The sequence below is a fragment of the Cricetulus griseus genome, chromosome X (genome assembly GCF_003668045.3).
Source record: "Cricetulus griseus strain 17A/GY chromosome X, alternate assembly CriGri-PICRH-1.0, whole genome shotgun sequence".
Taxonomy (NCBI): Eukaryota; Metazoa; Chordata; class Mammalia; order Rodentia; family Cricetidae; genus Cricetulus; species Cricetulus griseus.
The window spans coordinates 68703121-68715520 of record NC_048604.1 but is presented as its reverse complement, the minus strand read 5'-3'; the positions used below and the strand labels follow the sequence as shown (position 1 = coordinate 68715520).

At 40.0% G+C, this 12400-nt stretch overlaps 1 protein-coding gene across 7 annotated transcripts in view; it reads left to right on the top strand.

Moving 5' to 3' along the window:
* Positions 1 to 12400, top strand: part of Taf1 (TATA-box binding protein associated factor 1) — a 74901-nt gene that overhangs the window by 28563 nt on the left and 33938 nt on the right. For 6 of the 7 annotated variants that reach the window (XM_027431775.2, XM_027431773.2, XM_027431774.2 and 3 more), the window contains exons 22-27: positions 1504 to 1682; positions 2526 to 2739; positions 3191 to 3356; positions 4741 to 4952; positions 11147 to 11255; positions 12201 to 12299. In XM_027431775.2, the coding sequence (XP_027287576.1) occupies positions 1504 to 1682; positions 2526 to 2739; positions 3191 to 3356; positions 4741 to 4952; positions 11147 to 11255; positions 12201 to 12299 (979 nt within the window). The remainder of the gene's footprint in view (positions 1 to 1503; positions 1683 to 2525; positions 2740 to 3190; positions 3357 to 4740; positions 4953 to 11146; positions 11256 to 12200; positions 12300 to 12400) is intronic. The other variant, XM_035449825.1, reaches the window with a different exon arrangement.

The following is a 12400-nucleotide window of genomic DNA, read 5'->3' as shown; positions in this document are numbered from 1 at the left end:
CTTTTAATGATCTTCCTGTATCTCCTAAATTCTGGGCCACAGGAATCCTCCACCATGCCCTACCAGATATTGTTGTATAATGAAGAAGACCTGAAAAAAATGTAACTTGGTAGTTGGGTATCTGAAATACAGGGCACCATCTGGTATAATACTTCCAGAGTACCTGTTCCTGGTTTTTTTTTTTGGAACGGGGGTGGAAGAGTTCGAGACAGGGTTTCTCTGTATAGCCTTGGTTGTCCAGGAACTCACTCTGTAGACCAGACTGCCTCAAACTCACAGAGATCCACCTGCCTCTGCCTCCTGAGTGCTGGGATTAAAGGTATATGCCACCACTGCCTGGCCCTTTTCTTGTTTTTGTTAATTTTTTAAATTTTATTTATTTATTTAGGTTTTTGGAGACAGGGTTTCTCTGTGGCTTTGGAGGCTCTTGTAGACCAGGCTGATCTAGAACTCACAGAGATCCACCTGCCTCTGTCTCCTGAGTGCTGGGATTAAAGGCATTTGCCACCAACGCCCGGCTCTGTTCTTATTTTTAAAGACAAGGTTAAACTATGTAACTTTGGCTGGCCTGGAACTCACTATGGAGACCCAGTTGGCCCTGAACCTGCTTTTTTGCCTCCCGGATGCTGGGATTAAAGGCATGTACCACTATGAACAACTTTTAAAGCCTTTTTTTTTTGAGACGGGTCTTGCCTAACCCATATTGGTTTCAAGCCTTTGGCACTCCTCTAGCCTTTGCCTCTTGAGTGCTGGGATTATTACCATGTGCCACCACACCTGCTAAACCTATTTTCAAAGTAATTTGCCAAAAGCTTTCAATGTCATGAAATGTTAAGCTTGATCTCTTGGTCCTGTGACAGTTCTTGTTGCCTACTTTGCCTGGGCCTGGTAGTTTTAAGTATGGTAATGGTTATATTTTTCCCTGTAATGACTTAGTTATGAAAGAATAGTAATGTGCTATTAAAGTGATCAATGAATCTAAATGTGGTGTACTGGAGAGCTGAGCAGCACTTGGGAGGCTAAGGCAAGAAGGATAAACAGTTCAAGGCATACGGTGCCGGGCGGGGAGGGGGGCGGCGTATGGGAAGCAAACAGTAAGAGTCTCTTTCAAGAAAATTTTTAAAAAATGGCCGGTGTGCTGTTTTCTTACCTTTTTTTTTCAGGGATTCTGAAACAATTACTGCAATTTTGCAAATTTGTGCAATGTCTAGGAAGATGTAGTTTTTCTGTTATGGATTTCATAACTTTGTGGATTTTTTTAAAGATTTTATTTATTTATTATGTATACAACATCCTTCTTCCATGTATATCTGCACACCAGAAGACTTAGGACCTCTGGAAGAGTAGTCAGTGCTCTTATCCTCTGAGCCATCTCTCAAGCCCAACTTTGTGGATTCTTAGTATATCTTTTTAAGTTGATTTCTCAATTTTTAATTGTTCCCACCCTACTTCTTTCTACACTTGTATTTCCACTGGTCTTTAACTTTTTTCCTTTCTTGCTAGGGTTTTGTCATCAACTGAAGTCTTATCAACTGACACTGACAGCAGCTCTGCTGAGGACAGTGACTTTGAAGAAATGGGAAAGAACATCGAGAACATGCTGCAGAACAAGAAAACAAGCTCTCAGCTCTCCCGGGAACGGGAGGAGCAGGAGCGGAAGGAACTCCAGCGGATGCTACTGGGTGAGGGGGCTTCTCAGACAAGAAAAGGAAGGGATCACAAATGGAGCTTGGATAAGTGCAGACTATAACTGAGTCCAAGCTGGAGACAAAGTAAAGAAAGTATAAAGAAACTTGTAGATGAGGTAGAAAAGTGTCTACAAACTGAATTCCAGTCTGTGTGGAAAAAATTGAAGAGATACTGCCAACTGCTTCCTCTTTCTGTATCAGGTACCTGGCCAAGCCAGGGCTAACAATGCTGTACTTAAAATCAAGTCAGCCTTCTGGGAATTCATCCTCCAGAGTAACAGTTTTAAAAAATACAGGAATTATCTGGCTAGGTGTGGTGGTGCATACCTGTAATCCCAGCACATGGAAGGCTGAAGCAGGAGGCTCTTGATTTGAAGGCCTACCTGGGCAACATAGACCCTGTTTTTATTTATTTATTTATTTATTTATTTATTTATTTAGGTTTTTGGAGACGGTTTCTCTGTGTGGCTTTGGAGCCTATCCTGGCACTCGCTCTGGAGACCAGGCTGGCCTTGAACTCACAGAGATCTGCCTTTCTCTGCCTCCTGAGTGCTGGGACTAAAGGCATGTGCCACCAACGCCTGGTTTCTGAAAGTTCGAGACCAGCCTGGTCTACAAGAGCTAGTTCCAGCACAGCTTCCAAAGCCACAGAGAAACCCTGTCTTGGGGGGAAAAAAATCTCAGGAAAGGGTAAATCAGGGTGCTCTTGTGACTAGTACCAATTCTGTTTTTAGTAGAACTAGAGTTTTGTGGTATGTTGAATGTCTCCATTTAACCTTAAGAAAGTGGCCATTTGGGTTTTAGAGAGAATGTTTGGAAATTGTTTTCAATTTGCAGCAGCAGGCTCAGCAGCAGCAGGAAATAATCACAGAGATGATGACACAGCGTCGGTGACTAGCCTTAACTCTTCTGCCACTGGGCGCTGTCTCAAGATTTATCGAACATTTCGAGATGAAGAGGGGAAGGAGTATGTGCGTTGTGAGACAGTCCGAAAACCAGCTGTTATTGATGCATATGTACGCATACGTACCACAAAAGATGAGGAATTCATGTGAGTTTGATGTGCCACTTTTGAAAATGCTGGGGAAAATAATGATGGAGACAAAGTATATGCATGAGTTGTAGTGACAGGAATATATATTGTTATCCCTGGAAATCTGATATTGTTTAGAACCTGAACAGAGCCAAATCACTGGGAAAATAACTATGCTTGTTATGTTTGGAATTACTCCTAGAACTTGGGAGGATTCGGCAGGAGGATCATGGGTTCTAGACCAGTCTGGGCTGTAAAACATTGTCTCAAAAATCAAAAGCAAAATCTTAATGATTATTCAAGACTTAGACTGAGAGATGTTACTCTGTGCATGCGAAGATGACGATGGCAGGTAGTTTATTTCACTTCAGCCTAGATGAATTATCATTTCCGAGGTGGTAGCTTTCAGGGTAGTCATCTTGATTTAGTTTGCTTATGGACCTGTTGTATTTTTTCTCCTGTTGTTCAGTCGAAAATTTGCCCTTTTTGATGAGCAGCATCGAGAAGAGATGCGAAAAGAACGGCGGAGGATTCAAGAGCAGTTGAGGAGACTTAAACGAAACCAGGAAAAGGAGAAACTGAAGGGACCTCCAGAGAAAAAGCCAAAAAAAATGAAGGAACGCCCTGACCTAAAAGTAAGTTTATAATAACCAAGTGTTGTGGGATACAATGTAATCCTAGATAGGCTGAGACAGATTTGTGAGTTTAAAGCACATAGAGACCCTGTCCCAAAAAGAAAAAGAAAAATTGCTTAATGATATGATTGCTGCTAACAAAGCAAAGGGAGATACCATACCTTTTCACTTAGCTTTTGTCATCTTAGGTTACTGGAAATGAAAGCAATATTGTGGAATGCTAGGTTATATTATTTATAACATACCTGTAACAATACCTGTAGTCCCAGTACTAGGGAAGGTGAAGCAGGAAGATCAGGAACAAATCTTCATAGTGAATTCAAGCCCTCAGAAAGAAAAGACACACACACACACACACACACACACACACACACACACACACACACACACACACACACACACACACGTGTGAATTCAAGCCCTCAGAAAGAAAAGACACACACACACACACACACACACACACACGTGTGCACTCACTTTCCTCTAGGAGTTGAGTAGGTTTGGTACATCTTATTTATATTTATATTCATATGACTTTTTTAAATTTATTTTTTATTTTATGTGCATTGGTGTGAAGGTGTCAGATCCCGGGAAACTGGAGTTACAGACAGTTGTGAGCTGCCTTGTGGATGGTGTGAATTGAATCCTGGTCCTCTGGAAGAACAGTGTTTCCTAACAGTGTTCTCAGCCCCATATAGTCATATACATTTGCTCTTGGGCATCAGACTCAGGACCTGATATGTATTTGGCAAGCATACTACTGCTGACCTACTACTTCCCAAACTTCATAACCCTTTTTAAAAATGGTAACTTTAAAAGAAGGGGCCAGAGAGATGGCTCAGTGGTTAAGAGTATTGTATGAGAGGACTGGGGTTTAGATCTTAGCACTTATATTGGATGGTTCAAAAACACCTGTAACTCCAGCTTCAAGAGGTCTAACACCTCCCTTCTGGCCTTCGTAGGTACCTACCTATGCACACACACTTGGATATATACCTATACACAGTGATGCACATACACAAAAAAGTCTTTAAAAATGAAATTAGAGAATGACAAGAATACATATCATCCAGGTTATTTTGTATCACTTAGCTTAAAGATTCTATGCACTACTATATAATGTACACCATAAGATAACTATTGCAATGTACGAACTGTATATAGGAATATAGGAACTGAATATAGGAACTGTGAACTTGGATACAGCATAACCGGGTCTGGTTTTGCTACTTATTAGCTCTGTGACCTTGACCTTTCCAAACCAGTTTTCAATAAAATGGTGTCTGTCCTTGTTTCTCCCCTACTCCATATACATTAGTTTCTACTCTTGACATGGTTCAACCTGTTTACCTCTAATGTGTTTTGTTTTGTTTTTTTTTTTCAGCTGAAATGTGGAGCATGTGGTGCCATCGGGCACATGAGAACAAACAAATTCTGCCCCCTTTATTATCAAACAAATGCTCCACCTTCTAATCCTGTTGCCATGACAGAGGAACAGGAGGAGGAGTTGGAAAAGACAGTCATTCATAATGATAATGAAGAACTTATCAAGGTTGAAGGAACCAAGATCGTTTTGGGAAAACAGCTAATTGAGAGGTAAGGGATACTGCTGTACCAGAGATCTGTTGAAGGTTGATAATGATGGTTGGCAGGGGTAAATGTGATGTAATTGTTCTCTGAAGTGGAACTAGGGGTTACAGGAACTTTGGATTATCATTAGTAATTTTTGCCAGTAATGAAAACTGCAGTGATCGTTAGGGCTTACTACTCGCCTTTGTACGTGCTGTTTTCTGAGTCTTAAGTGTTTTGGGGGAGTTGGTTTATCAATACAGAGTCTCTGCATGGCCCTGGTTGTTCTGGGAATCACTCTATAGACCAGGCTGACCTCAAATTCAGAGATCCACCTGCCTCTGCCATCTGAGTACTTGGAATAAAGGTGCGTGCTATCAAGCCTGGCTAAGTTTTTTGTTGTTGTTGTTTATTTTTATTTTATGAGCATTGTGTCTGTGTGTTTTGCCTGTATGCATGTCTGTGTGAGGGTCTCGGGTCCCCTGGCACCAGAGTTATAGACAGTTGTGAGCTGCTATGTGGATGCTGGGAATTGAACTTGGGTCCCTCTGGAAGAGCAGCCAGTGCTCTTAACCACTGAGCCATCTCTCCAGCTCCCTGGCTAAGTCTTAGTATTTAAACAAGTACCCTTACCACAGTAGTGTTTTTCTTCTGTTTTGTTTTACTTTTTTTGTGTGTAGCACTGGTAGGCACAGTAGGCAAGTGTTCTATCACTGAGCCATATGTCTTTGCAAAAATTTTTGAAGGTTTTGTTAAATTACCCAGGTTGGCCTCACACTTAGACTTTCTGTCTCAGCCTCCCATGTAGCTAGGATCACAAGGTTGGAGTACTATACCTGTCATGTGGGTAGTTCAGATAAAATGAAAGACTATAAAGCAGAATACACTTACACTGAATCTTCTTACCCTTAGAGAATTTAATAGATAAAAATGGAGATGTTAAAAAGTTTTCCCATTTTAAAAATTATAAACTGAGCCAAGTGGTGGTGGCATTGTACGCCTTTGATCCCAACACTTTGGAGGCAGAGGCAGGTGGATCTCTAAGTTCCAGGCCAGACTGGTCTACAGAGTGAGTTCCAGGACAGCCAGAACTACACAAAAACAAACAAAAATTATAAACGTATTGAATACTTGAAAGTTCACAATAAAGTATTCTAAACTCACCTGTTCACCTTTTGCCACATTTGCTTAATCTTTCTTTGTATACCTAAAATGTTTGAAAGAAGTAAATTGCAGGTATCATGCCAGTTCACTACAAATACACACATCTCCTAAGAATTGGGTTGTAAGACATGGTACTATTATCATAACTAAGAAATCACATTAATTTAGTAATATGCACTTCTCAGGCATTTTATTCAAATTACCCAAGTCATCTCATTGTCCTTTGTTGGCTCATTTCCTAGTTTTGGGTACAATCCCACTTTAAACATAAGTGTATTTTGAGTCTGTTGAGTCTATCTTAATCTAAAACTGTCCTCACTATTTGTGTACTTTTTTTTAGATTTTATTTATTTATTATGTATACAACATTCTGCTTCCATGTATATCTTCACACCAGATGAGGGCACCAGATCTCATTATAGATGGCTGTGAGCCACCATGTGGTTTCTGAGAATTGAACTCAGGACCTCTGGAAGAGCAGCCAGTGCTCTTAACCTCTGAGCCATCTCTCCAGCCCCTATTTGTGTACTTTTTATGACATTGATTTTTTTTGCAGCATATAGAGCAATTGTCTCACAAAATAACCCACTTTCTGGATTTTGTGTTAAGTAAAACAAAGATTTATTTTAGAGATGTAAAAATGCTCAAGTGTATGAGGGATACCAAGGGAGGAATACCTGATTAGACAAATATTAAATATTTTTTGACTAGACATTTAATAGACTACCTAGTTGATACTATGTATTTAACACACCATCAAGCACATAATGTCAGGTTTTCCCACTATTTTGATATCTTTCTTTCTAGGACTGGGGATTTAACCTAGGTCCTTGAGGTTGCTAGGCAAGTACTCTACCACTGACATGTGTCTCCAGACCGTTTGATCATCTTGAAGTAGTAATATAGTAGGATTCTTTTTGCAATTAACATGAGGATGGATATCCTGTTTCAGCCCGAACAGCTTCACTGGTTTTAGAGCTACTGATGATCATTGACAAGTTATTTTATTGGCACTTGTAAAGTGATGTTTCTAATTCTAGAATTGGTCTATTCTAGCTGGTGGATTTGGTTTTTTGGGGGGTTAAGGAAAACTTCATCCTTTCCATTTTAATATATTATTGTGGATTCTGAAATTCTTCCTTTATAAATTTAATGCATTATATCCCAATTTGACTCTTTTAAGCCAGATCCTGTGGTGATTTTAAGAATACTTAATTTCATTTTATGAATATTTTGCCTGCATGCATGTATGTGTACCACACAAATGCCGGTTATCCACAGAGACCAGAATTGAGAGTTGGATCCCCTGTAGTTAGAATTATAGATCATTACAAGAGCTTCCCTATAGGTGCTGGGAACTATACTGAGATTGTTTGAAAGAGCCATAAACACTTTTATCTGCTGAGTCATCTTTCAGGCCCATCAGAACTGTGGTTTTGAAATGATCCTATAAATCTTTGAGAAATCATTTGCTTTCAAGCAAATGAAAGTACAAGATATTAACAACATGCCTTGTCTCAGACTTAGAATTGACCATTTCTTTGCGGTATTCAGGCTTTTCTTATTAGCAAATGGTATTTAGAAACCAGTATCTTGCTGGGCATTGTAGTGCATGCCTGTAATCCTAGCACTTAAGGGGCAGAGGCAAAAAGATTACAGATGTGAATACAGCCTGGGCTGAATGATGAGACTCTGTCTCGAAATAACAAAACAGGCCATGTGGTGGTGACACATGACTTTAATCCCAGCACTCAGGAGGCAGAGGCGAGCCTGGACTACAAAGGAAGTTCCAGGATGGCCAGGGCTGTTACACAGAAAAAAACCCTGTCTCAACAAAAATAAAAATAAGAAATAAACAAAAAATGGGGCTGGAGAGATGACTTAGCTATTAGCCATCTTGCTTCTCTTCAGAGGACCTAGGTCTGGTTCCTAGTACTTAAACCAGGTGGCTCACAACCATCTATAATTCCATCTCCAGGAGATTCAGTGCTTCTGGCATCTGCATGTTTCTGCAGTCATATACACATACCCACATTCAGACATACATACCTCCTACGTATAGTTAAAATTTAAAAAAAAAAAAGTAACTCTTAGCCAGGAGGCAGAGGCAGGCCTCTGAGTTTGAGGCCAGCCTGGTCTCCAGAGCGAGTGCTAGGATAGGCTCCAAAGCTACACAGAGAAACCCTGTCTCGAAAAACCAAAAAAAAAAAAAAAAAAAAAAAAAGTAACTCTTAAACAAAAGGAAGGAAAGCTAAGATATTGGTGGTGTGTTTGTTGTTGCCACTGGGACATCCTTGAATTTTGGCTTTTTAGTGAATAGAACTAGTAAGTATACATGTATTTTAAATTATAACTTCATACCAATACTTTAATTTGCGTCATACATATCATTCCATTTCATATTCGTATCTTTTTTCTGATTTCAACATCAGTATATTTGTCCCTTTTCTTTGACTTGTAAGTATAAAGTAGTTTTAGAATTACTATACCATTATTAACAAAAACCCCTATAAAATAGGTTCAGGAGTTTTGGAGTTTGTTGTCTGACTATGCCACTGAAGTTATACAGTGAGGTATTATGTTCAGAACGTTTGAGCTGGGCCTAGTGGTGCAGGCCTGTAATCCCAGCTACCTGGGAAGCTGAGCCAGGAGGAGCGAAAGTTGAAGACCAGCCTGGGCTACAAAGTGAGTTCAAGGTTAGCCTTGGAGGGAAGTGGGAAGGAGGAGGAAAAAAGAGAGTAATGGAATACATGTAACGTGAAGGCTGAATGGGAACTATTTGAGGAGACTTAGGGGGACGATAAGAAAGAGTCTTAGGAAATGAGGGTGGCTAGTGTGGAAGGAGTGAGTGAAAACAAAGCAAAATGACATGTGTATGAAATGTCAGTAATGAAACCCATTACTTTTTATGGTAACTTAAGAAAACAGATCAGCCTGGGCAACTTAGTAAGACCTTGTCTCAAAAATAAAAACACCAGACATAGTGGTGTATTCCTTTTACCCCAGCATTTTCTGGGAGTTCAGAGTCAGCCTGGTCTACATAGCCACTTCCAGAATACCCAGGGCTACATTGTAAGACTGTCTCAAAACACACAATCCAAAAACAACATAAGGGCTGGAGAAGATGGTTCAGTGGTTAAGAGCACTTGATGCTCTTGGCCAAGACCTGGATTCAGTTACCAGCACCTACATAGCAGCTCACAATTATTTGTAATCCCACCTCTATAGAGGTTATCCTGTACCTTCTTCTGGCCTCTCAGGCACCAGGCACACACATGGTGCATATACATACATACATACATACATACATACATACATACATACATACATACATACATACAGGCAGGCAGGCAAAGCATTCATGCACACAAAATAGAAATGTTGAGGCTAGAGAGATGGCTCAGTTAAGAACACTAGTTGTTCTTCCAGAGGTCCTAAGTTCAATTCCTAGCAACCACATGATAGCTCAAAACCATCTGTAGTGAGATATGGTGCCCTCTTCTGGCCGTCAGGGATACATGCATACAGAACACTTTATATAATAAATAAATTTTTTAAGAATAGAAATGTCTCTTTTTAAGGAAAAGAGGGATAGGAATATAGTAATAGCTCATTTGTAGATTGTTGCGTATGTGCAAAGCCCTAGATTCCATCTTTCTGTATATAATTGTAAACATCAGTTTGGTACAATTACGGTTGCTTTTTTGCATTCAATTCAATGTACATTCTTCTATCCTTATTGATTTATCAACATATGTAAGTCATCTTTTTTGTTTTTTGTTTTTTTGACACTGGTTTTCTCTGTAGCTCTGGCCGTACTGGAACTTGCTTTGTAAACCAGGCTAACCTCCACCTTCCTCTGCCCCTTGAGTGCATGTACCACCATGCCATGTATAATATATTAAAAGTACATTAGAAAGGGAAAATGTGCCATCTTGATCCCTTACAGTGGAAGGGGAGAAGGTGGATTGGTTTTAAAAATTGCAGGAACCCTTGCCGGGCAGTGTTGGCACACGCCTTTAATCCTAGCACTTGGGAGGCAGAAGCAGGTGAATCTCTGTGAGTTCAGGACCATTTGGGTCTACAGAGCAAGTTCCAGGACAGCCAGTACTGTTTCACGAGAAACCCTGTTTCAAAAAATAAAAACGTTTCAGGAACCCCTCCCCTCCATTTTTTCCTACACTGGCTTTTCATTTCTTTCCTTTTTTGTCTTTTGTTTGTTTTTTTACCTCCCTTTCTCCCCTCTCCCTTTCTTTCCTTTCTTTCTTTTTTCTTTCCTAGGATGAAAGACATATGCTACTACACCCGGCTTCTTCATTCATATTTTGTTTTTCTTTATGTTTTGGTTTTTTGTTTTGTTTTGAACAAGGTCTCACTGTGTAGTCCTGACTGGCTTGGAACTTCTTTGTAGATCAAGCTGGCCTTAAACTCACAGAGATCTGCCTACCTCTGCCTCCCCAGTGTGCCATCATGTCCACACTCATTTATATTCTGAATGAGTCAAATGTTCTAGCTTTTGAATCCCAAGATAAAATGTTAGAACTGGGAAGAGTCTTAAAATGCCTTTAGCCTAGTTCCCTCATTTTCAGAACAGAAAACTGAGACAAAATTTTGATTTGATTAGTTCTTTACTAATTTGGAGGTCCTCATGTCCTGCTTACTCTGAGGCTTAGAAGGTGACTGTTTGGCCTTTGACTTTTCTCACCCTGTGCTCATACTTAGTTACTTTGGACCTTTTCATTGTAGTTGTTTTATTTCTGGGAACTATAAAAATCTGTTTTGTGTTATATGATTTATTTTATGTTTATGAGTGTTTTGCCTGCATGTATGTAAGTACACCAGTGTGTATGCCTGGTACCCACAGAGGTCAGAAGGGGATATCAGATCCTCTAGATATAAAGTTACTGTTTAGTTGTGAGCTACTACCCTGTAGGTGCTAGAAGCTGAACCAGGGTCCTCTCTGTAAGTGTAGCAAGTACTCTTAACCACTAAGACATCTCTTCACCCCATCTCTGGGAACTATAAATAACACACTACGGCAATGTTACTGATTGCAGTGCAGATGAAGTTCGCAGAAAATCTCTGGTCCTGAAGTTTCCAAAACAACAACTTCCTCCCAAGAAAAAACGGCGGGTTGGAACCACTGTTCACTGTGACTATTTGAATGTAAGTATCCACATTGTCTTCATATCAGATGGGTTCTCATTGATTCCTGCAGCCTTCTATGACATGGCTCTGTAAGTGTGTCAGATGTTCCTTATGTCTGTTCCTTGAGACTTACGTATACTGTTCATTATATGACTTATTAAAATTTATTTATTTTAATTTTTGCATTTTTGAGACAGGGTTTCTCTCTGTAGCCCTGGGGCTTTCTTGTAACTCACTCTGTAGAGCAGGCTGGTCTTGAACTCAGAGATCTGCCTGCCTCTGCCTCCTGAGTGCTGGGATAAAAGCATGTGCCTTTATCTGGCTTTAAATTTTATGTATTTATTTGGTTTTTGTTTATATTGCATGTGTGTATTCATCTGTGCATGTGCCATGATGCACACATGGAAGTCAGGACAGGTGGAGTTAGTTCTCTCTCCTTCCTTTACATGGAGTCTGGAGATCAAATTATAGTCACTGTCTTGTATTGCAAGTGCCACTGAGCCCAGCTCCTCTTTTTGATGTTGCATAAGTATATTACCTGTATGTTTATAAGTGCACTATGTGTATGCCTGGTGCCAGCAGAGCCCAGAAGCAAGTGTACTGTGGTTTTGGTTGTAAATCACTATGTGGGTGCTGAGATCTGAACCCAGGTCCTGCAAAAGCAGCAAGGGTTCTTAACCACTGAACCATCTCTTCAGATTCCCTCTTCAAACATTCCTTTAAGACTGGGTTTCCCTCTAACCCAGGATGGTGTGGAACTTACTATGTATTCTATTCTGGCCTTGAACTTGCATCAAGCCTCCTACCTTAGCCTCCCAGTTGCTGGGATTATAGGCTTAAGCTCTCCAAGTCTGGCTTTATTGAAGATTTCTAAAATGTATCAGTATATTTGGAAAATATATCAGAATTTTTTATCTAAAGAATTTTGATTTCTTGTTTTTGTTTTATTTTGTGTTGTTTTAGAGACCTCACAAATCTATCCATCGGCGCCGGACAGACCCTATGGTGACCCTGTCATCTATCTTGGAGTCTATCATCAATGATATGAGAGATCTTCCAAATGTGAGTTCATTACATTAGATGTATAGAATAGGAAAACCAAGACCTTTGTTTTTCTGATACTTCAGCTAGATGACAGTAGTGTGTATACCTGTGTATCGGGA